Raw genomic sequence first — 22,446 nt, 5'->3', positions numbered from 1 at the left:
CTGCCTCTCCCCCTGCTTGCGCTCTCTCTCTCTCTGGCAAATAAATAAATAAATAAAATCTTAAAAAAAAAAAATCTGACAGTTTAGAAAGACAAATAAGAAAATCACCCGAATCTGGAGATAACACTTTTAGATTTTCTTGGAGAGAAATATCTAGTTCTCAGCAAGTAGTAATCATTGTAAAACAGGTTAGAAAATACATGAAAAAGGGCGCCTGGGTGGCTCAGTTGGTTAAGCGACTGCCTTCGGCTCAGGTCATGATCCTGGAGTCCCTGGATCGAGTCCCGCATCAGGCTCCCTGCTTGGCAGGGAGTCTGCTTCTCCCTCTGACCCTCCCCCTTCTCATGGGCTCTCTCTCATTCTCTCTCTCTCAAATAAATAAATAAAATCTTTAAAAAAAAAAAAAGAAAATACATGAAAAAACCCAATAAAGTGAAATATAACAAATTAATCCTAATTCTACCATCAGAGAAACTACTGTGAATATCTTGGTTTCTTTCTTTCTAGTTGTCTTTTTTTTCCTACTAGCATAAACGGTACGTACAACGTCAATTACCCGAAAACCTAGAGGAATCATCTAAACAGGCAATTCTCTTGTTACTTGGTTTAATGGTATCAAGAACATGCTTATTCAAAAATGCTGGCTCATGAACTCGCGACTTGCCCACAGGCCAATCCCAGCCTCGTGCTACCAAGATATCCCAGCTCACTGTGGCTGCCTGCCGCGGCCTCCTCCAGCTCCAGTGGTCCTTGAGCTGTGCCTCTGTTCTGCCTCCTTCTACCCAGCCCTCCTTGCCAGGTAATCCTGAGGCTCTGGGTGCACAAGTGAGCAGCTTCTTGGCATGAAGAGGTTGTATTCCCTAGTTTAATATCCATTTAGCAATTTCAATTAAACAAACAAAACAACAGGGGTGCCTGGCTGGCTCAGGGTTAAGCGTCTGCCTTCGGCTCAGGTCATGATCTCAGGGTCCTAGGTTTGAGACCCTGTGGTGGGCTCCCTGCTCAGCGGGGAGTCTGCTTCTCCCTTTGCCCACCCTGCCACCCCGGCCCCACTTGTGCTCTCTCTCAAATGAACAAATAAAATCTTAAACACAAACAAAAACAAATGAGGGGGAAAAGCTCCCTGGTACATTTTCTTTCCTTTGGGCACTGCTATAGGTTTATATTTTTCTTTTGTACTTCTAGAGAATACTAATACTGGCTTAATCTTCAAAAATCATCCTAAACATTTCTACACTGCTGTTTTAGTTCAATCCATAATTCATATGGCTAAAAGAGCAATTTATGCTCAGAAATGGAAATCAGAAAACCAAGTGGTAAGAAAAGGTGCTGAAATACCTTTTTTTTGTAATATGCTTACAAAAGCAGCCTCCCTGCATCTCAATTTTTACATTTTAAAAGTCAGACATGCTATTCTATAGCATATAACAAAGACATATTTCAGTGGTATTTCTATGCAAAGCTGTTTTCTGTGCTTTACTTGGACTGACTATAATCTAAATACCCAGAAAGGCTGTGACCCCTGGAATCTTGCCTTCATTCCGATAATCCCTGAAATGACACACCAGAATTGTCAGCTTTTATATTAACCATACAGCTTCTGGATTTCAGATGATAATTTTAACAGGCAAAAAGAAGCAGTAAAAAAAAAAAAAAGGAGAGAAAAAGCAGTAAAATAGAACAGCATACTGTTTGTATTAAAAGTGAGTATTTTGACTTTAAGGTCAAATTTTAAGCAATAGCTAAAAAAAAGTATGTTTTGACAAAGTGCTCTACAACAAGGACACTTCCCAAATCTTACAGAGATCGTATTTTTGGGGGGGCTAGAGTAACACTCATGTAGCAACACCCAACTTGTCCTTGCTCCCCTGAAACCTAGAAATTTATCAAACATTGCCAAAGCAGACCTTTTATTTCATCAGAGTTGTAAAATTATTCCTTCTCCCTGGGTTCAGATGAAATCTATAAAAATGCCTCATAATTGTTCTTTAGTGTTATGGTTTACAGCCTGGTTTTTACTATTGTGCTCACCTCTGAGAAGTCAAATCCACCTTTTAGTTAAGTTCACTTGGCTCAACCAACTACAAGTGTTCTTTGAAATTATTGGGCTTTTCAGAAGGCAAAAAGATATGCATCTCTACATTTCCCCACTGCAAACCATTCACATCATCCACAGCTTAGGTGCTCTAATAAGCAGGAAATGGTTTGCTTAAACGTTTAATATGACTTTGCAGTAGCAAAGTCACCTGCTGTCCTTTCTGAGCCTGCTGTCATATGACATAATTGAACCAACAAGGTCCTGATTCATTGAAACTTTCTTATTCTTAACCGTTATACCTTTTTTTTAAAAAAAATATTTTATTTATTTATTTGAGAGAGAGAGAGAGTATGAACAGTGGGGAGGAACAGAGGGAGAGGGAGAAGCAGGCTCCCTGCTGAGCAGGGAGTCCAACTCAGGGCTTGATCCCAGGACCCCGAGATCATGACCTGAGCCGAAAGCATATGCTTAACCGACTGAGCCACCCAGGTGCCCCAACCATTATACCTTTTTAAAGTGAGCACAGTTTTCTAGTATTCCTTTTTTTTTTTTTCCTTTCACTAGAGAAAATACAAATCCATACTTTAAATCTGCCTCTTTCTATATTTCTGCTGGTTCTCTGTCATTTATTATATATACACTACATCTGGAGTAGTCTTTGCTAATTTTACAGTTTGGACAGGTACCTACATTTTACTTGGTGAAGTGGACTCTGCACCAAATGGTGATGCTCTTTTGGGACTGAACTAATTAGGATTTCGCTCATCCTCTCACCTTTTTCTTCCAGAAGCACTATTATACTTTTCACATCTTTCCCTTTAATGATGCCATGCTTTCAGTTTTTACCACCTTGAAGTACTTGTCTGGTCCCAGATGCTACCCTCCAGAACCAACCTCCTACCTTCTTTGGGGATTTAAGCAGAATTATAATGATTTAACAAAACTGTCTCCATTTTCATTCAAGAGGAGCCACGTGAGCTCATGATTTCATGGTGTAATGCCCTGCTCCTTTCACTCGCATTAACTACCCAATAGATCTGACTGTAACATGTGTAATTACTCCCTACATATAAAATTACTCCTTACTAGTCCACATCTGGTGAACCTGTTCTGGTAACCAACAGTCAATGCCTCACTCTTCAGCCAAGCCCCTGAATCTTCTGAGCCACAACGCAACCTCAAATTCATGGTCAGCTACTTCAAAATGAAAGGCCTGAGGTAAAAACCTTTAGCGCATTTAGCCAAAACCTGCTGCAAAGCTTCTAGAACAAAAAAACAGCAAACAATACAAACTTCAGAATAAGTTCCAAACAAAAAAAAGAACATTAGAATATATTTCAGAGCATATAAAGAACATTAACAGCACCCTCCCATTGATTTTATATGTGAAGTTATTAGGATAAAGTGTCACTGTATTGTCTGCAATAACTCAAGAGATTCTCCAAGCAAACATTATTGGAAGCAACTCAGTTTTACAAATATGCCTGTATTAGGGAGCAAGTAACAGTGTGTGTGTGTGTGTGTTTTAAAGTGACCTTGAAAAACCCAAGACAGAAAAACTCTAAGAAACTTCTCACACTTTCCAAGTACCCCAAACAGAGAGAGAACAGGATGTGGGAGACCCTGTGACCCTGAGCTCCAAAAAGCCAATGGCACCTGGCATCGAAGCTCGTGTGATGCCCACCATCCACGACGGTAACAGCCATAATCTGCAAGCCAACCACCAGCAGAGGCTTTCTTGCTAGGCAAGCCATTCTGATGGGGTCATTTGGGGGTTAGTCTGTACAGTCCTGAAAAATTATCTCTGACACAGTCACATTGTGGGGAAATAAACTCTAGTCAGGAAGTTTAGTACTTCTTTGAGGAGTGACCTTACGAAACCACAGATCTTCGTGATGATTAAAAACCAGGCCTTCCAATCATGTAGCTGACAGAACTGAATCCTGATACCTAACTAACTTCTGGGTGAGTTTTTCAAGTTTTAACATGATGGAATTATGGCGTTTGAATGCTGGCTGTAATGGAAGGGAATTCCTTCATCCCAAGAAATGTTTAGGGTAGTAGGCTGTGGAACTCAAAGTTATTTTTAGGAAATAACTCCGCAAAATTTTTAGATTTGTCGCGTATATATCCTCGAACCTCAGTTACAAGGTGTGTAGGCTTCTGCAGAAGGATTTTTGGGGCAAGATTGGCTAATCCTATGTGAAAGAGCCTCAACAAGGTTGTCATCCATCGTTCTAGTGATGTTGGCCTTAGGGAGATGTGGGCATATCTGTGTGCATTTATTACACACACTCACACATAAACAGGTAAAAGCATTCCTTTAAAATGGAAGCCTAGATATTTAAATTCCTACTAGCAAGCAGTGAATTATCTAGAAGGAAATATGACAAACATCTGGTGGGTGCCAGTGACTGACCTGGCCTAGGCTCTTTCACACATACCTTCTGATTAACTTTCTCCAATGTCAAAATGTACTGAGATTTTTTTTTTTCCTGAAAGTCATCTTGCTGGATTAAAATTAACTATTAACGTCTCATTTTCCACAATAATCATGGAGATGAGGCATAAGCCTTTAACATTGACACAGATATGTATACAAACATGTGATCAGAAACCAACCAAAAAGAAGGAAGCTTTTTTCCCCCAGCTAGATAGATCCTTGATTATATCAGTGAGATAGGAATTAGCAGAAATACTGCTAAGTGTTTGTTCTGCTACCTATGCCAGAGAAACAAAAATATCTGCTTGTATCTGGTCACTAGGATCTGCAAAATGGGGGTGGTGGTGGTGAGCACCTACTGATGCTCACTCGCACTAGACTCATCTCTGTTGAACAGATCGAAAGCTGAGGGTGGACTCGCGGAGGGACACACTCTACCGGCCAAGCAAAATGGTAAGGAGTACGCTGGGCTCTTCCATACTCACACAGTGGAGGGGTATTCTTTGCCTTAAACAGATTAATAAATATATGCTATACTTTAGAGACCACATGCAAGAGGTTTATCAGGGAATAACATTATTTGGCATCTACTGTTTTTATATACTGGGAGGACAAAACTCTATTTCCAGCAGACAGAAAAAACCACACTCTAGCCAGGCTGCAGGGACCACTTAGCAAAGCTGTGCCCATGAGCTGGAAAATTGTTTCTATCACCTGAAGGGGCAACACAGCCATCCCTCACACTTTATCATGCAAGAGAGAGGCATCGAGCCTCTTAATTTCAACTGTGATATACTGAAGTGGATGAAAGCTGATGTGTAGTAATTAGTAATTGTTTATTTTATTTAGAATAGTTTGTTCTGTTTTAGAAAACACATTGGAAGCAAAGGCCTTATTCCAACACCTCCTGATGGCATTTTCTCTGATGGAAACACGTTTCCAGGGGGACTGTAAACAGTGGGCTGCCTTCATTAATCTCTCTCCTCCAAATGAGAAACTCAACTTAGATCAAGTTTAGGAACGTTAAAACCTACTTTACCTGCATTACTGATTGATGGAAATAATCTGTTGTTAATTACAGATGATATATTAAGTTAATATATCATTCAGATGCTTTCTGCTGTTAGGTGAAAATGCTATACCAAAAGTTGTCCAAAACCCAGGCCAGACTGTTCCATCAGCTTTGAAAAGTCAAAAATTTATTTTCCAGTCAAGCCGGTTATCATGGCTATTATTTCAATTCTAAGCCTGTTGGAAAGTTTCCTATAAACAATTAGGACTCTTGGATTGCCACATTTGGGAGCATTTCTTACACTTGAATCTTACAAATTAGATTCTTCCATGTACAAATTATCCAAATTTACTGGTATTTGATGAGCAGTTAAGAGAATAGCAATGAGGGAAAAGGGTTAGTAATAGATTAAGATGAGGAAATAAAATAGGATCTAAGCCTAGTAGAAATTAATAAAAGTTCTACATTCAAGAATCACAAGTATAAGTCCTTATATTTTAACATGAAAAAAAGAATACCAGAAAATTATACTCAAATTTTCTGAAACAGTAAGAAAGATTTTAGACAGGAGAAGAAAGGATATCAGAGATAACCAAACAACTATGCAAAACGGAATCACTACAAACCCATGGACCCCAGCATCAGACAGGCCTGCCTTCAACATGCCTAGCAACCTTTCCAGCTGTTCCCATAGTGTCTCCTCCCACCCCTCAAAGGTTATTTTAACGCTTCATTCTCTCTGTAAGCCCTTCCTCCACTATCTTCCCACCAGTTCTTAACAGATTGGCTTATAAGCAGAAGCTGGTGCCATCAAAGAGTTCCTTCAATGATCTCCCCAGGAAACGTGTCTGCCCCTGTGCCCACGCACGCTGCCTCCTCTCCTAACTCCTTTTGTCCAAGCCTAACTCCTCCAGCTGAGTTCAGGACCCCATCCCTCTCTCTCTTGTAAGGGTCTCCCTTTTCTTCCAAGGTGTACTCCTGGGTTCTCACTTCAACCTTCTTTTCACTCTTTCCCTGTGCTAACAAATTCACTAGCCACTAGCCACATGCAGCTATTTAAACTTAAATTAATTAAAATGAAATTAAAGAAATCCAATTCCTTACCTGCACTAGTTTCATGTGGCTAGTGGAACTGTATTGGACGGTACAAAGAGCATCACTATCATCATAAAAAGTTCCATTGGATAGAGCTGTTCTATACATTCTACACACTCCTTGGGTGACTACAAATATACCCCAGGCATTAATTTATATCTTATGTTAAGACAGTAGATTCTAAGTACCTTTTAAAAAGCAATATACCAGTGGTTCTCAAAGAAACTGCATATTAGAATCACCTGAGGGGCTTTTAAAAATACAAATGCAGGGCCCCAGTCCAGGTTCATGAAATCAGAAACTCTGGGGAGTGAGCGTGCACTAGATCAGGCTTAGGATGCATTTCAAGAAAAACAACTGAGGATTTTTTTTTTTTTTACTGGCACATGAAAGCTCAAATAAAGTTATTTGCTTTGGTGAGAATTCTCCATATAAATTCCCTATACACCAGTGCCCCAAACCTCTTTGGTAACACATTTAGATAGGAAATAAAAAGTCAAATTTCTTACCTGTGTGATAAAATGTGAGAAAAAATAAAAGTACTCCCATGAACATATTACTTAAAAAAGTGACAACTCCACATGTAATTCCTTCTGGAACTGGGTAGACAGTTTCCACAAAAAGCTCAAAAAATATAGGTATACTGCTATTCAAGAACACTCCCAGGAGAATGCAGGAGGCATACAATGTCACTAAAATAAAAACACAAACATTTTAGTTTCATGGTAGCAGCAGTGAGTCCTATCAGAGAGATCTTCTGGGTATTCTCTTTCAGTAAGTATCAACTCTGGAATTTATATCTTTTCAATGGTAGCTGATAAAGTTTGATAAAGTATCACTATCTGTCAGCTCTTTGCTCAGGTTTTGTGGAATAGATAGAAGGTTTTGTTGCTGGATGATTACCAGTTTATTTGCTTTGTCTTTTTGGTATGGATTATTCCAAAGCACAGAAACAATTTTACCACTATAATAATAATTAAAAGGATTCTTCTCCCTTAGTCACACTCCTGGCTGACAGATGTTTAGATAAAATATAGCAACTTAATTTGAAATCTAAACTCATTCTACAATTTTAAACAGAACTTAAAATCTAAGAATAAATGTAAGAAACATTAAGTGTTACTGAAAATTACATACTTAAAGGGACTAGTTAGCAATTGCCCTCAAGTACAAAATAAAAATATCCAGTATGTAATTCCTGGAGAAACACTTGAATTAGTCTTCAATTTTGGAATGAGTTTTATGTCAACAGTTTTTTAAAAAATATGTAACTTTCTTAGAACACAAAAAAATTTCACCCAGAGATGTATAATAAATAGTGGTTAGGATCCCAGCTTAGCAATAAGAAACCCATTAACCTGATTCCATAGCAGAATCTTTGAATAAGGACGTTATTCTTATTCTTAGAAGAATGTTTAGGGAAATGCACCCCACTCCAAATAGCTATTTCACAGCTACTTTCTGCATACAAACCTTCATTACTTTAAATTTGAAGGTGAAAAAAGAACCAATGAGGGAAAAAAATGATATCCTACAGAAACTTAAAACACATCCCATATAGACTAGTAAGTATATCATACCCACAGATAATAATGAGTAGAATTTATTCTAAGCCTAAGGTTATTGGGAAAGTATTTATTTTTTGTTTTTAAAAATTCTGAAGGTCTAATTGGCTTTATTAAATGATTCATGAACTGGGCAGCATCTCATCTAGCAAGTAGAGGGGAACTCCCAGGAAAATATTTTATTTATTTTTTATTTTTTCTGGGAAAATATTTTAAATAAAAGTATCTGTTAAGGAAAAGAGTTTCTGTACAGTAACCTCAACTCCCGTTTCTTCCTCCAATTACACTAGCCTTTCAGGATTATAAAATATTTAGTAATTCTATAACACAAATGGCTGGTGATTATACTGACTTTCTTGGACTAGAAGATACACAAGAGAGAGAACAAAAGGATGACAGCGAATAAAGAACAGACTGCGGGCTAAAGCAGTGACCAACCTATTCACAGAATTAAATGGGAAGCATGTCATAGTTAAAATAAATACCACTTAAGGGCGCCTGGGTGGCTCAGTTGGTTAAGCGACTGCCTTCGGCTCAGGTCATGATCCTGGAGTCCCAAGATCGAGTCCCGCATCCGGCTCCCTGCTCGGCAGGGAGTCTGCTTCTCCCTCTGACCCTCCTCCCTCTCATGCTCTCTGTCTCTTATTCTCTCTCTCTCAAATAAATAAATAAAATCTTTAATAAATAAATAAATAAATAAATACCACTTAAAATATGAAGTAATTTTCAAGATTCTTAAAAACATAGCCCCTCATGCTCACTATGTATTTGCCAGACACAGATCACGTAAATCAATCAACACGTTCCCCTTTACACGTGACTCAGTGGCACATTAGGAAATGTAGGGATGGAATGTCACTTTTATAGCATATTCTACCTACAAAACACTTTATAATAATTTATCAGTCAGTCAGTGGTAATCAGAGCAGAGTTGGCTATTGACCCAAACACGAATGAGTCTAGGAGTTTGAAATATGAAAATATTGAAATAAATGACAGGAAAAATCAAACTCTTAAGAATCAGGAAATGCTACTTCTAAGGATTCACAAACCACTAATAGAATGAGCTGTTTTTAGGAAACACGTTTGGAAAGAATCCTTTCGACATTTTTATTTCTGAAAGAGATAAACCCTCACCTGTAATTTGTAATCAGGCAAGTTAAAATAACTGAAAAATTACCACAATCTGTATATAACAGAATAATTGCATGTTGTAAAAGAAAGAATGATAATATAATGATGAGGACATACAGAAAGGGGACTATCAGTACGAAGTCTTGAAAGGAGAGCTTTGGTTTTATTGATTTTTAATCACGCATGTTACCGGGGGAGAGAGAGAGAGGGAGAGAGATGGGCACAGGATGTCTCAGAAAAGTAGAGCCTGGTGAGGCAGGCGGCCCTGTCTGAAAACCCCTTAAGACCATTCCACTCCCTTGGCTTCATGCTTATTAAAAATCTTCTGATTTTGGTTTCCTAGGTATCTGAATTCTAGGAAGAGACGAGGAAATCTTTATCACTAGAAAGACAAAATTTCTGTTGTAAATTAAACATTGTTGATGGAACTGGAAATAGTTGATCTTCTGATAGGTCATTTGAAAATGCCTATCAAAATAAATAATGCACTTACTCTTTGACCCAGCAATTCCACTTCTAGGTATTTATCCTATAGCTATTAAGGTCCAAGAATATAGAGAACACTCACTGCAATATTGTTTGTAGTATGAAAAGATTAAAAATAAGCTAAATGTCCACCAATAGGGGGGTTGGTTGTTTAAAAATTTATCAAACATCCAAAGGTGTATTATGCAACCATTAAAAATGGAAGTAACTCTGTATGTAGTGATATTAATGACATCTAAGATATGTAAGTGAAAAAGGTGTGGAAAAGTGTGTTATCTTTTTAAAAAGGACGGACACACGGGGACACACACACACACACGTTTGTAAATTTATAGAATTCTCTGGGAAAATACCCAAGAAACATTCAGAGTTACCCCTAAAGAGAAAAGCTGGAGGCCATAGGAGGGTAGACATTTTTTATCGTATACCTTTTTACTACTAATTGAATTTGAATTATTTGCTTTGTACACATCTTTTTCATCGTATACTTTTTAACTACTAATTGAATTTGAATTATTTACTTAGTACACATCCTAACTATTTAACAACAAAGAGAGTTTTATTGTAAGCTAATGAAATAGCAGCTGATCCAACTCCCCCTCATGCAAGGTTTTTAGCTCACGGATTCAGAAATGGTTATCACCGTGTGGCCTGACCTACAGACTTCCCAGCCGGGAGCCACGTAACCCACCCCTGTGCAGGATCCTTGACACAAATATTCCCACTTCATTTTGTAAGAATTCCTATTACATGTAGGATAAATGGGCTGAGATGGATGAAATAACTTCAGAGGCTAGTAAACAAAAAGCAAGTATTTTCATTCAATTCATTCAATTTGCTCACCCTGGGGGTTTGCTTCTTGTATTATATAGAAATGATGACCAAGAGGGTGTTTTACACTGGATGGGGGTACTGAAATCACTTGTTATTGCATAAAGAATCAAAATCTTTCACATAGGAAAGGGTTAAATTAGGATCATCATAATCAGAATGGGGAAAAGTAGCTGTGTTAGGACTGATTTCATATACTCCCCAGTGCTCTGGGACATGCATACATCAAGTAGAGGCCAATTTGAATTTCACTTCCATTTGAGTTTTCAGTTTAGAAGCTGATACAATATCTTTATACATTGGTTTGGCAGATCCAGTGGGTGAATGTCATCTATTAAAAGTCAGGCAGACAAGATAATTTCCCTCCTCATCAGAGAGGGTTCAAACTACATGACTGTTAAATATTTCTATGACTTTCTATAGTGCTGATACTAAAATTATAATAAACTGCCTTTCAATTAAAAAGTCAAGGTAATTTAGCAGAACAAACACAATGCTGATGCAGAGTCTTTTCAAACAAGTTAATAAAATTTCACAGGCCCACAATTCAAATTGCAAAAAACAAAGTCCTGTGTAGCACAAAATATAATTACGATGGATGTTATTTCAAGAACATGAAATGGATCATAACCCTGAAAGTTCTACTTCCCCCACTCCTGCTCCCAATGACAAACCAAATTAATAAACTTTAGGGAAATAAAACTATGTATAAAATACATTTTTATTAACCCAAACACTCAAACCTTAGGTGTTATAAAACAAATCGCAAAATTACAAATAAGAACTATCTCATTCAGGGGCACCTGGGTGGCTCAGTGGGTTAAGCCTCTGCCTTTGGCTCACTCAGGTCATGATCTCTGGGTCCTGGGATCAAGCCCTGCACTGGTCTCTTTGCTCAGTGTGGAGTCTGCTTCTCCCTCTGCCCCTTCCCCTGCTTGTGCTCGCACTCTCTCTCTCTCTCAAATAAATAAGATCTTAAAAAAAAAAGAACTATTTCATTCAACATTTAATGAGATTCTCAATAGATCATTAATAACAAAAACAACTTCAAACCTTGGATTTATATAATTTTTAAAACATTTTAAAAACTGCTTTCAAATATATTATCATATTTGATCATCCTACTGACTCTCTGAAGCAGGTAAGGCATTTTACAGATGAAGTGACCAAAGTTCTGAAAGTCAAAATGACTTATTTATAGAAACAATGTAAATTAGCATTGCTAAAAATAATATAATTAAGGCTTACAGAATCTAGCATGTTTTCCACCAAGCCACTGTGTCAGATTGAAAAAAAAAAAATAACAAGACTTGGTATTTCTTTTATTCATTGGTATTGACACAAAAGGCATGCTTCCCAAATCTGTCTTGAGCACAAAAGCCAGAAGTCATCCCACATTAAGACAGATGACAAAATAAAAAATAGAGGAGCAAAAAGTTACAAACAAGACGATGAACTTCAATCATGATAAATGTAAAATGGGTTCAAAAATTAGTGTTTAGGTATATAATAGGGAAAACATAAGCCTTTCTTCAAAACCATTTATCAGGCACCTATTATACGTAAGCTGCTATGCTGGAACCGTAAATAGGACAAATCACTCCTCATCTAAAGGAACATGATCCACATCTATGGTTTAGCAGCCATCTACATGCACAGTGCTAGAAGATAATTATACTTCATTCTTGGGGGAAAAAAAAAAAAGCTGTGTCTAATCATAAGCAGCAATAGCCCCCAGCATTAGGTGCTGAGTACAGCAGGAAAAGTGTGCTAAATTCTAATAGCAATAGGTTTTCAGGAAAACCTGACAAGCTATGGTAGGTTTAAAAGAGGCTGACTTGGGGCACCTGGGTGGCTCAGTTGGTTAAGCATCTGCCTTCAGCTCAGGTCATCATCCCAGGGTCCTGGGATGGAGTCCTGCATCGGGCTCCTTGCTCAGCGGGGAGCCTGCTTCTCCCTCTCCCTCTGCCTGTCGCTCCCCCTGCTCATGCTCTCCTCTCTCCCCCTGACAAATAAATAAATAAAAGCTTAAAAAAAAAAAAAGAATGGCAAAGAAGAAGTCAAACTCTCTCTTTTCGCAGGTGACATGATACTTAATGTGGAAAACCCAAAAGACTCCACCCCCAAATTATTAGAACTCATACAGCAATTCAGTAATGTGGCAGGATACAAAATTAATGCACAGAAATCAGTTGCTTTCTTATACACTAACAACGCAACTGTAGAAAGAGAAATTAGAGAAACAATCCCATTTACAATAGCACCAAAAACCATAAGATACCTCAGAATAAACCTAACCAAAGACGTAAAGGATCTATACTCTAGGAACTACAGAACACTCATGAAAGAAATTGAAGAAGACACAAAAAGATGGAAAAATATTCCATGCTCATGGATCGGAAGAATAAACATTGTTAAAATGTCTATGCTACCCAGAGCAATCTATACCTTCAATGCCATCCCGGTCAAAATTCCAATGACATTTTTCAAAGTGCTGGAACAAACAATCCTAAAATTTGTATGGAATCAGAAAAGACCCCGAATCGCCAAGGAAATGTTGAAAAAGAAAAACAAAGCTGGGGGCATCACGTTGCCCGATTTCAAGCTCTATTACAAAGCTGTGATCACCGAGACAGCATGGTACTGGCACAAAAACAGACATATAGACCAATGGAACAGAACAGAGAGCCCAGATATGGACCCTCAACTCTATGGTCAAATAATCTTTGACAAAGCAGGAAAAAACATGCAATGGAAAAAAGACAGTCTCTTCAATAAACGGTGCTGGGAAAATTGGACAGCCACATGCAGAAGAATGAAACTCAACCATTCTCTAACACCATTCACAAAGATAAACTCAAAGTGGATGAAAGACCTCAATGTGAGACAGGGATCCATCAAAATCCTAGAGGAGAACATAGGCAGTAACCTCTTTGACATCAGCCACAGCAACTTCTTTCAAGATACATCTCCAAAAGCTAGTGAAACAAAGGCAAAAATGAACTTTTGGGACTTCATGAAGATAAAAAGCTTCTGCACAGCAAAGGAAACAGTCAACAAAACAAAGAGGCAACCCACAGAATGGGAGAAAATATTTGCAAATGACACTACAGATAAGGGGCTGCTATCCAAGATCTATAAAGAACTTCTCAAACTCAACACCCAAAAAACAAATAATCAAGTCAAAAAGTGGGCGGAAGATATGAAAAGACACTTCTCTGAAGAAGACATACAAATGGCTAACAGACACATGAAAAAATGTTCATCATCATTAGCCATCAGGGAAATTCAAATCAAAACCACACTGAGATACCACCTTACACCAGTTAGAATGGCAAAAATGGACAGGGAAAGAAACAACAAATGTTGGAAAGGTTGTGGAGAAAGGGGAACCCTCTGACACTGTTGGTGGGAATGCAAGTGGGTACAGCCACTTTGGAAAACAGTGTGGAGGTGCCTCAAAAAATTAAAAATAGAGCTACCCTATGACCCAGCAATTGCACTCCTGGGTATTTACCCCAAAGACACAGATGTAGTGAAAAGAAGGGCCGTATGCACCCCAGTGTTCATAGCAGAAATGTCCGCAATAGCCAAACTCTGGAAAGAGCCGAGATGCCCTTCAACAGATGAATGGATAAAGAAGATGTGGTCCATATATACAATGGAATATTACTCAGCCATCAGAAAGGACGAATACCCAACTTTTACATCAACATGGATGGGACTGGAGGAGATTATGCTAAGTGAAATAAGTCAAGCAGAGAAAGTAAATTATCATATGGTTTCACTTATTTGTGGAACGTAAGGAATAGCATGGAGGACATTAGGAGAAGGAAGGGAAAAATGGGGGGCAGGGAATTGGAGGGAGAGATGAACCATGAGAGACTATGGACTCTGAGAAACAAACAGGGGTTGGGGGGGTGGGATTGGTTAGCCCGGTGATGGGTATTAAGGAGGGCACGTACTGCATGGAGCACTGGGTGTTATACAAAAACAATGGATCGTGGATCACCACAACAAAAACTAATGATATATTGTATGTTGACTAACATAACATAATAAAATTAAAAAAAAAAGGAAGAGGCTGACTGTGCTGGTCAGTGCTGGGAATCCATGTCTGGTGAGGACAGCTTGTGAGAACCGAGGGATGCTTAGATTAAGGCGAAGGCCAGACATGACAGATCTAATGTTTTGAGGGTGTCAGTGGAAGGGGGAGGGAGCTGACTTGCCCTGTAAGCTGTTTGCTCCAAATCAGTTATCGCATCGCAATAGGAGGAAGAATTTCCCAGGACCCAGAGCTGACAAACAATGGGACAGGGAACAGCTTCCTCTCTGAGGTGGTATTCCAGTTGCAGTCAGAGAGACATATATCTGGACTGTAATGGAAGAGATTCATTTATTGAATAAGTTATATCAGATGATAACTAAAGTTCATTCAAGTAAATCAATGACAAATACATTTAGGTAAAGAACTTAACTAAGATACTAAAAACAAAAATTTTATAGGGGCCTCTAGGTAGATAAGAATAATAGAGAATTTATTTACAGTTTTATTAAGAAGTATTATAAGAAATAAGAAGGATTATAAAATAGTATGATAGATGTTTATCATGAAAAGTTTTAAGTATTAGAATCAAGAAATTTCCCTAAAGAGTTGGTTTTTAACATTACTTTATTGGATAAATTTTATTATTATGCATGCTGACTGAATTTTATTTTATGATGAAGTTAGGAAAGTTAACTGGGAATTATTAGATTAGACCTTTATTAAAAATATTTTTATAATCTAAGTTAAACTTGATATTGCAAGTGAAAATACTCCTTCAGGAAACAGACACATGTAAAAAGAGAAACAGTAAACATTCACAATGTTTGTTAACAGCAGTTTTTTCCATCGGTTTTGGGAGTGTTGAACATACGGGATACATACATATGTATGTACACACACACTGGTAGAACATTTCTGTACTGCTGAGCTGTACTTCTCTCGGCCTCACATTTTCTCCCTAAAAATGGTTGCTGTGGCCTTTATGATCTGCCACTGGTTAAAGTATGCTACTGCATATTTCATGTACTCATGAAACTGCAGCTCCAAAAGAGGATAGAGTGTATTTTGCTGCAATATTCATTAATGGTGGTGATTTTCTTTCTGTATGTTATTTTGTGGGTGTCCCTTGTTTAGCCTCTTTGTTGGCTCACTTTAGTCCTATAAAGGCTGACAGGTATGTTTAGAGTCTCTTAGAGCTGGAAGGCCAAGGGGTTGTATCTTGCAGAAATGAAGCACAACTGATAATCCTTTGAAATAGTGGGCCCAGAGTTGAGATGGGTTGTGCTATCAGATATCACAGGTACAGGTTTATCAGTAACTTTTAAGTTCCCAAGGAATTATTTATGGTTCTGCAGAAGGCGATGCACGGTTACATCATGGAACAGTGACTAATCACCTGGTCAAGCCCCCTACCTTCCAGAAACAGAGTCTGCTTACAGACTTGTTCCTCTTCTTGAAAATCTCCGTGGATAAACTTTATATGCTCTTGCTCAATAGGCCCTATCAACAAGTTTACGATTCTTACATTTAAGATTTTTCACAAATCCATTCTCTTCTTTTAATCCACGTTCTATTTTTTCCTTCTTGATCCGACAGTGATGAACATGAGTAACAGTGATGACCGGTTCATAAAGGTGGAAAGTATAATTAAGTCACTTAGCTTTCCTTCCTTAAAATCCCTAATTCCCTTAAAAGTGTGCATATCTTTGGGGCGCCTGGGTGGCTCAGTCAGTTAAGCATCTGACGCTTGATCTCAGCTCAGGTCTTAATCTCAGCGTTGTGAGTTCAAGTCCCGCGCTGGGCTCCATGCTGGGCATGGAGCTTACTTTAAAAAAAAAAAAAGTGCATATTTTTAATCATGCTCATCATCCCCTTCTGAATTTTCTCATTCCTATTAAGAGGATCACTCTCTAGGTCGCGACGTGCCGACAATGGCGACTGCGTCAGCCTGAGCGGGTCTCCGTTTTCCAGCGATCTCCTGACGTTGCCGCGAGGGCCGTGGGGGCGCGGGAGCCGCGGGGGCTGCAGGCGTCTCAATCCTGGTTGGTGGCGGCGGCGGCGGCGGCGGCGGTGGCGGCGGCGGCAGCGGCAGCGGCGCGTGCGCGCTCCCGCCACGCCCTGGGTAGAGCGCGGGCGCTGAGGCCCGGTGGAGCAAGCCAGCTTCCGGCCGCGTCTCGGCCTCTTTGCTCCTGTTTGCTCGCGCGGACCCTGTCCCTTGCCTAAGTCGGCAACATGAGCGGCAACAACTTGGATGGGAACGACGAGTTTGATGAGCAGTTGCGAAAGCAAGAATTGTACGGCGACGCCAAGGACGGCGACACCCAGAAGGATCCCAGTGGAGAACCCGATTCTTTCGGGCAGCAGCCGGCTGACACACAGTACGAGTGGGACCTGGAGAAGAAGGCGTGGTTCCCCAAGATCACTGAAGATTTCATTGCTACGTATCAGGCCAATTATGGCTTTTCTAACGATGGGGCATCTAGCTCTACTGCAAATGTACAAGAAGTCAGTGCTAGGACTGCAGAAGAACCTCCACAAAGAAAAACCCCTGAACCCAGTGATCCCAAAAAGAGGGGAGAAAAGAGAAAGGCCGAATCAGGATGGTTTCACGTTGAAGAAGACAGAAATACAAATGTATATGTGTCTGGTTTGCCTCCAGACATTACAGTGGATGAATTTATACAGCTCATGTCCAAGTTTGGCATTATTATGAGAGATCCTCAAACGGAAGAATTTAAAGTCAAACTTTACAAAGATAATCAAGGAAATCTTAAAGGAGATGGTCTTTGCTGTTATTTGAAGAGGGAATCTGTGGATCTCGCGTTAAAACTCTTGGATGAAGATGAAATTAGAGGCTACAAATTACATGTTGAAGTGGCAAAGTTTCAACTTAAGGGGGAATATGATGCCTCAAAGAAGAAGAAGAAGTGCAAAGACTACAAGAAAAAGCTGTCTCTGCAACAGAAGCAGTTGGACTGGAGACCTGAGAGACGAGCCGGCCCACCCCGAATGCGCCACGAGCGAGTTGTCATCATCAAAAATATGTTCCATCCAATGGATTTTGAGGATGACCCATTGGTGCTGAATGAAATCAGAGAAGACCTTCGAGTAGAGTGTTCAAAGTTTGGACAAATTAGGAAGCTCCTTCTCTTTGATAGACACCCAGATGGTGTGGCTTCTGTGTCCTTCAGGGATCCAGAGGAAGCTGATTATTGTATTCAGACTCTCGATGGAAGGTGGTTTGGTGGCCGTCAAATCACTGCCCAGGCGTGGGATGGAACTACAGATTATCAGGTGGAAGAGACCACAAGAGAAAGGGAGGAAAGGCTGAGAGGATGGGAGGCTTTCCTCAATGCTCCCAAGGCCAACAGAGGCCTCCGGTGTTCGAATTCCGTTTGTGCTTTGGAAAGGGCAGGGCCTTCTAGAGTAAGGCATTTTTCAGAGCACCATAGCACATCTAAAATGAATGCACAAGAAGCCACAAATGAAATGGCGTTCGAAGAACCTATCGATGAAAAGAAGTTTGAAAAAACTGAAGATGGGGGAGAATTTGAAGGAGATGCTTCTGAAAAAAATGCCAAAGAGAGTGGCCCCGAGAAAGAGCCTGAAGAAGGCTACCCCCAGAAAGAATCTGAAGAAGGCTGCCTCAAAACAGAGTCTGAGGAAGGCTGCCCCAAAAGAGAGCATGAAGAAGACTACCCTGAGAGAGAGTCCGGAGAAGGCAGTCCTGAGAAAGAGTTCAAAGAGGGTAGTCCTAAAACAGAGTCTAAAGAGAATGGCCCCGAACGGGAATCCAAAAAGAAGAGGCTCAAAAATGATTATGAAGAGAATGGCCTTGAAAAGGAATCTGACCAAGATGGCCCCAGCAGGGAATATGAGGAGGACGAGAGCCCCCAAAAGGAGTCTGATGAAGACGACTTGGAAAGGGAATCCGAAGAAGACTGCTCTGAAAAGCAGTTTGAAGATGGCTCCGAGAAAGAATTTGAAGAGAACGGCCTCGAGAAGGATTCTGACGAAGACGGCTCCGACAGGGAGTTTGGTGAAAACATTCTTGGTAGGGAGTTTGAAGACAATGACTCTGACAAATTGGAATTTGGAGATAGCAGCTCCGAAAGAGCATTTGAGGAGGAAGTCTCTGAGAGAGAGTTTGACGAAGAGTCCGATGACAAGGAAGAAGGGGAAGACACATACGACAAGGTGTTTGATGATGAGTCAGACAACAAAGAGGACGAAGACTACGCAGACGAAAAGGGGCTCGAAAACGCTGACGAGAAGATGCTCGAAGACTCGGATGACAAAGAGGAGGAAGAAGGAGTAGAGGTAAAGGAAGATGAAGACGTGGACGAAAAGATGTTCGAAGAGGATGATTCCAACGGGAAGCTGTTCGACGACGAGGATTCCAGTGAGAAGCTGTTTGACGACTCTGACGAGAGAGGGACAGTGAGGGGGGTGGGGAATGTGAAAGATGAAGGGCCCCCCTCCACAGGCAGCAGCTTTGTCCTCAGTAGTAACAACGACGTCAACGACATTTAATCCCTTAAACTTGCTTGGTAGGGAGCTTCCTCCATCCGCATTCTGCCCGTGCTCCAGGGTAATTGCTAGCAGTGTTACATGAATGTGTGCCTAGTGGTAGGATGCCAGCAGAATAATGCATTGAAGTTTTCACTGTTACCTGTACTTAATGATTTTAAATCTGTGTTAATTGGCGGGCCATTCAGGTAAAACTTCATAGTATAATGCAAGTCAGCTGCGTACTTGTCCTTTGTCAGATTTGTTAAATGCATGCAGAATAATATTTTTTAAAGTATTCTGATTGAAGTTTGTGATAATTCAAAAATAAAAAAAGTTGTTAATATGCCGAAACTGGAAAAAAAAAAAAAAAGAGGATCACTCTCTAGCCTATACATGTCACATGCCTTTCAATAAACCGAGTATGTTTTCTTTCTTCAAATGCCTCTTGAAGTCAGCTTGTAGTCACCTATCACTCTCACGGGGCTCACATCTAGCTTATCTGCCCCCCCTTACTCCCCACTCACTATCTGTTTCTGACCTTGCCACTGTGGTCTTCCAGTAACTTGAATTAGATGAAGAACCTCCCAAGGCAACTTCTGCTAAAACTCAAATTATATTGTTTCAGCAAACTCAACATCAAAGTGCTAACATTTTTCAAAATGCCATTTTCAAAGCATTTATCTGTTCAGTGAAAAATGACTGTGTGAACTGTGGCTAACAGGGTTTAATACCTACTTTTCAGATAAGGTGAAAAATGTCTTTTCATAATTTTGTATATAGAATAAGCTGCAAGATTTTGAAACTCACATTATCTAGTCATGAGTTAATTTATTTGCTGTTTTGAAGACACTTCAATTAATAAAGATATAATAGAATTTTAAATACTGAATTTCCTTAAGGAAATAAAAGGATACTGCTGATAGCCTCCAAGGGGATATATATAAGCAAGTACATGTATCAAAACAGTGCACCTCTAGATAGAATGGAATGATCCAGTTTTTCTTCTATAGAGATGGAAACAATAATATCAAGATCAGTAGATCACAAAAAATACTGCACCAGAAGGTTTTAGTAGTAGCAGCACTTATAACACATGGTTGAACAAAATTAACTAGCTTTTAATTTATTATGTCAACAATTATAATTAATGCATATATTTTCACACTTTTCATGTAGATTCTTCTGATATTTAAAAGTAATAACAGGAATACTAAATTTACTAGAAATGGGAAGAAGACTAGATATTTTCCTCATTAAAAAAAAGAATGACTCTGGTAAAAAAGAAATACGAATTTGCCATTACTGGCTTTCAATATCAGTTTAAAGGTCTAGATCTGTCTATAATTAGATTTTGTAGTAAGTTCCCTTTCATGAAACCTCTTCTACTTAAAAGGAATTAGGTCAGATTTTTATAAAGGCAGTAAGAGTATCTGTAACAGATGATTCAAATTCTCCATTGTTCCATTAAAATGTGCCCTTTTGCCTGCCTACAGCTAGTGCTGAGTAACAGAGTGGCCATGGTTGCTATTACCGGCAACAAGTCATATCCACTGAGATTCAAAATGGAGATAATATACACTTCATTCATCCATCCACTCACCCACTCACTCATTCATTCATCACTCAGGGCTTGTCCTAGGTAGTAGGGCGGGAGTTGGGGTCAGAATTGCTAAGGCACAAGTCCATGCTCCAGATTTTCAGATTGGTAAGGGAGATAAGAAACACACTCAAGTAACTATTAGGTGGTATCAGGAAAGAGAAAAAAACACCCACCATGATCATTCAGGAAAGGAATGCGAAAATCTAGTTTTTAATGCAGTATAAGTTAAAAAAGTATCTACCAGGAGTTTCTTTTTTTCTTCTTTCTTTCAGGAGTTTCTAAGTGACATTTAAAAACTGACTTGCAATTGGAAGTAACAGTAGAATTTATAAATTCAGTTGTGAAGATGGCCACATCAAACTTAACCTTTCAGTTCTGGCCTTGATTTAATTTAGAATTCTGCTTTCCTTTCTGTCCAACATAATTATTTTCAAGGACAGACTGGAAAAACATAGTCCTGACCAGGGTCAATTATATCAATTTTCCTTCAAGATTTATAAAGATGCATAGTTTTCAATACATACCTTTTTTCTGATTATGAAAGTAAAACATGCTCATTATTACAAATCTAGACAAAAAAGGAGGTAAAAAAGAAATTTTCTTATTACCTCCACCCAGAGATAAAACTGTTAATTTTATCATATCAAATAGAAAACACATAAAATTTAATGAATGGAATATCTTATAATGAATATTCTACACTCAATTCAAGGGCAAAAATGTGTTCATTATATACTTACAACTTTGTTCTTATAGAATCTAACAGATACATACTTGACATACAGTACCACACACACACACACACACACACACAGACAAATCTGAGTGTAATGCCATGAATAAGAAGAGTTGTAAACCAGAACTATTCTATCAGAATGTTGTGCAACTGCTAAATTATGAAATTATACCCAAATAAAATAAAACAAAAAATTCTGGTTCAGAATACTTGCCAAAATTGTTCAAAAACCCTAATACAGGAATGTTAGTATATAAAAAGTGCACAGTATCCAAAAACCATTACTCTGGACAACTGGGCTTTATAGGCAAAGCAATAAAAATTAAAGAAAGGGATTCCTGGCAGGATGGTACAGGGCAGAAATTTCCAAACCTGTCTTCACAGCACACTGAGTGCCTTAGTAATTTTTTCATGGTGCCCAAGGCCAAAAGAAGTAACTAACAGTTCTGTTAATTACATAGTCGGGGCCAAACCATTTAATAAATATATATGTCCTAACAATTTAGTGGCCATTTAAAAAATAATACCCATATATTGAAAGAAATGTATTTTTATTTCAGTCTCAAATAACCACAACCACTGACTAATGAGATACGTGCAATCTGATGGGAACTGCATGACTTCTCAAATCTTGGAATCAAATCCGAGAATCAGACCTGATTTTTGTGCAGTATTTACTTTTTATCACAGCCACTGCAGGAAACCAAACTTTGCAAAGATATGATGTTATCAAAAAAGAAAGCCACAGGGATCTAATGATGAAACTGGGAACTCTCTCGAACTAGAGGTTCACAAAGTGTCTGACAGATGTGGAATATCTCTGTGTTTCCTTCAGAAATTTAAAATAACCCATGATGCCCTTGTGAATTTGCCGTGGCACTCCAGAGAAGCTGGCTTGGTAGGAACTCTAAAATAAAGGCTGTCTGAAAAATCTGATGCCTCTGAT

The 22,446-nt window shown here is 39.1% G+C and overlaps 2 protein-coding genes across 2 annotated transcripts in view; one reads left to right on the top strand and one right to left on the bottom strand.

Annotated features, from left to right (window-relative positions):
* Positions 1-22,446, bottom strand: part of SLC49A4 (solute carrier family 49 member 4) — an 82,485-nt gene that overhangs the window by 11,810 nt on the left and 48,229 nt on the right. Inside the window, exon 8 of the mRNA XM_045903001.3 lies at positions 7,098-7,280. Coding sequence (XP_045758957.2) covers positions 7,098-7,280 — 183 coding nt within the window. The remainder of the gene's footprint in view (positions 1-7,097; positions 7,281-22,446) is intronic.
* LOC123863447 (17S U2 SnRNP complex component HTATSF1-like) lies at positions 16,818-19,185 on the top strand. Its single transcript, XM_045902999.3, has one exon. It carries the CDS (start codon positions 16,885-16,887, stop codon positions 19,183-19,185), a length of 2,301 nt encoding a protein of 766 aa, XP_045758955.1. The 5' UTR covers positions 16,818-16,884.

The sequence above is a fragment of the Mirounga angustirostris genome, unplaced genomic scaffold, assembly GCF_029215605.1.
Source record: "Mirounga angustirostris isolate CCGP_5_RB_7025 unplaced genomic scaffold, mMirAng1.0.hap1 SCAF_1, whole genome shotgun sequence".
Lineage (NCBI taxonomy): Eukaryota > Metazoa > Chordata > Mammalia > Carnivora > Phocidae > Mirounga > Mirounga angustirostris.
The sequence above is the reverse complement of the archived record's forward strand: the minus strand, read 5'-3'. Positions and strand labels throughout refer to the sequence as shown.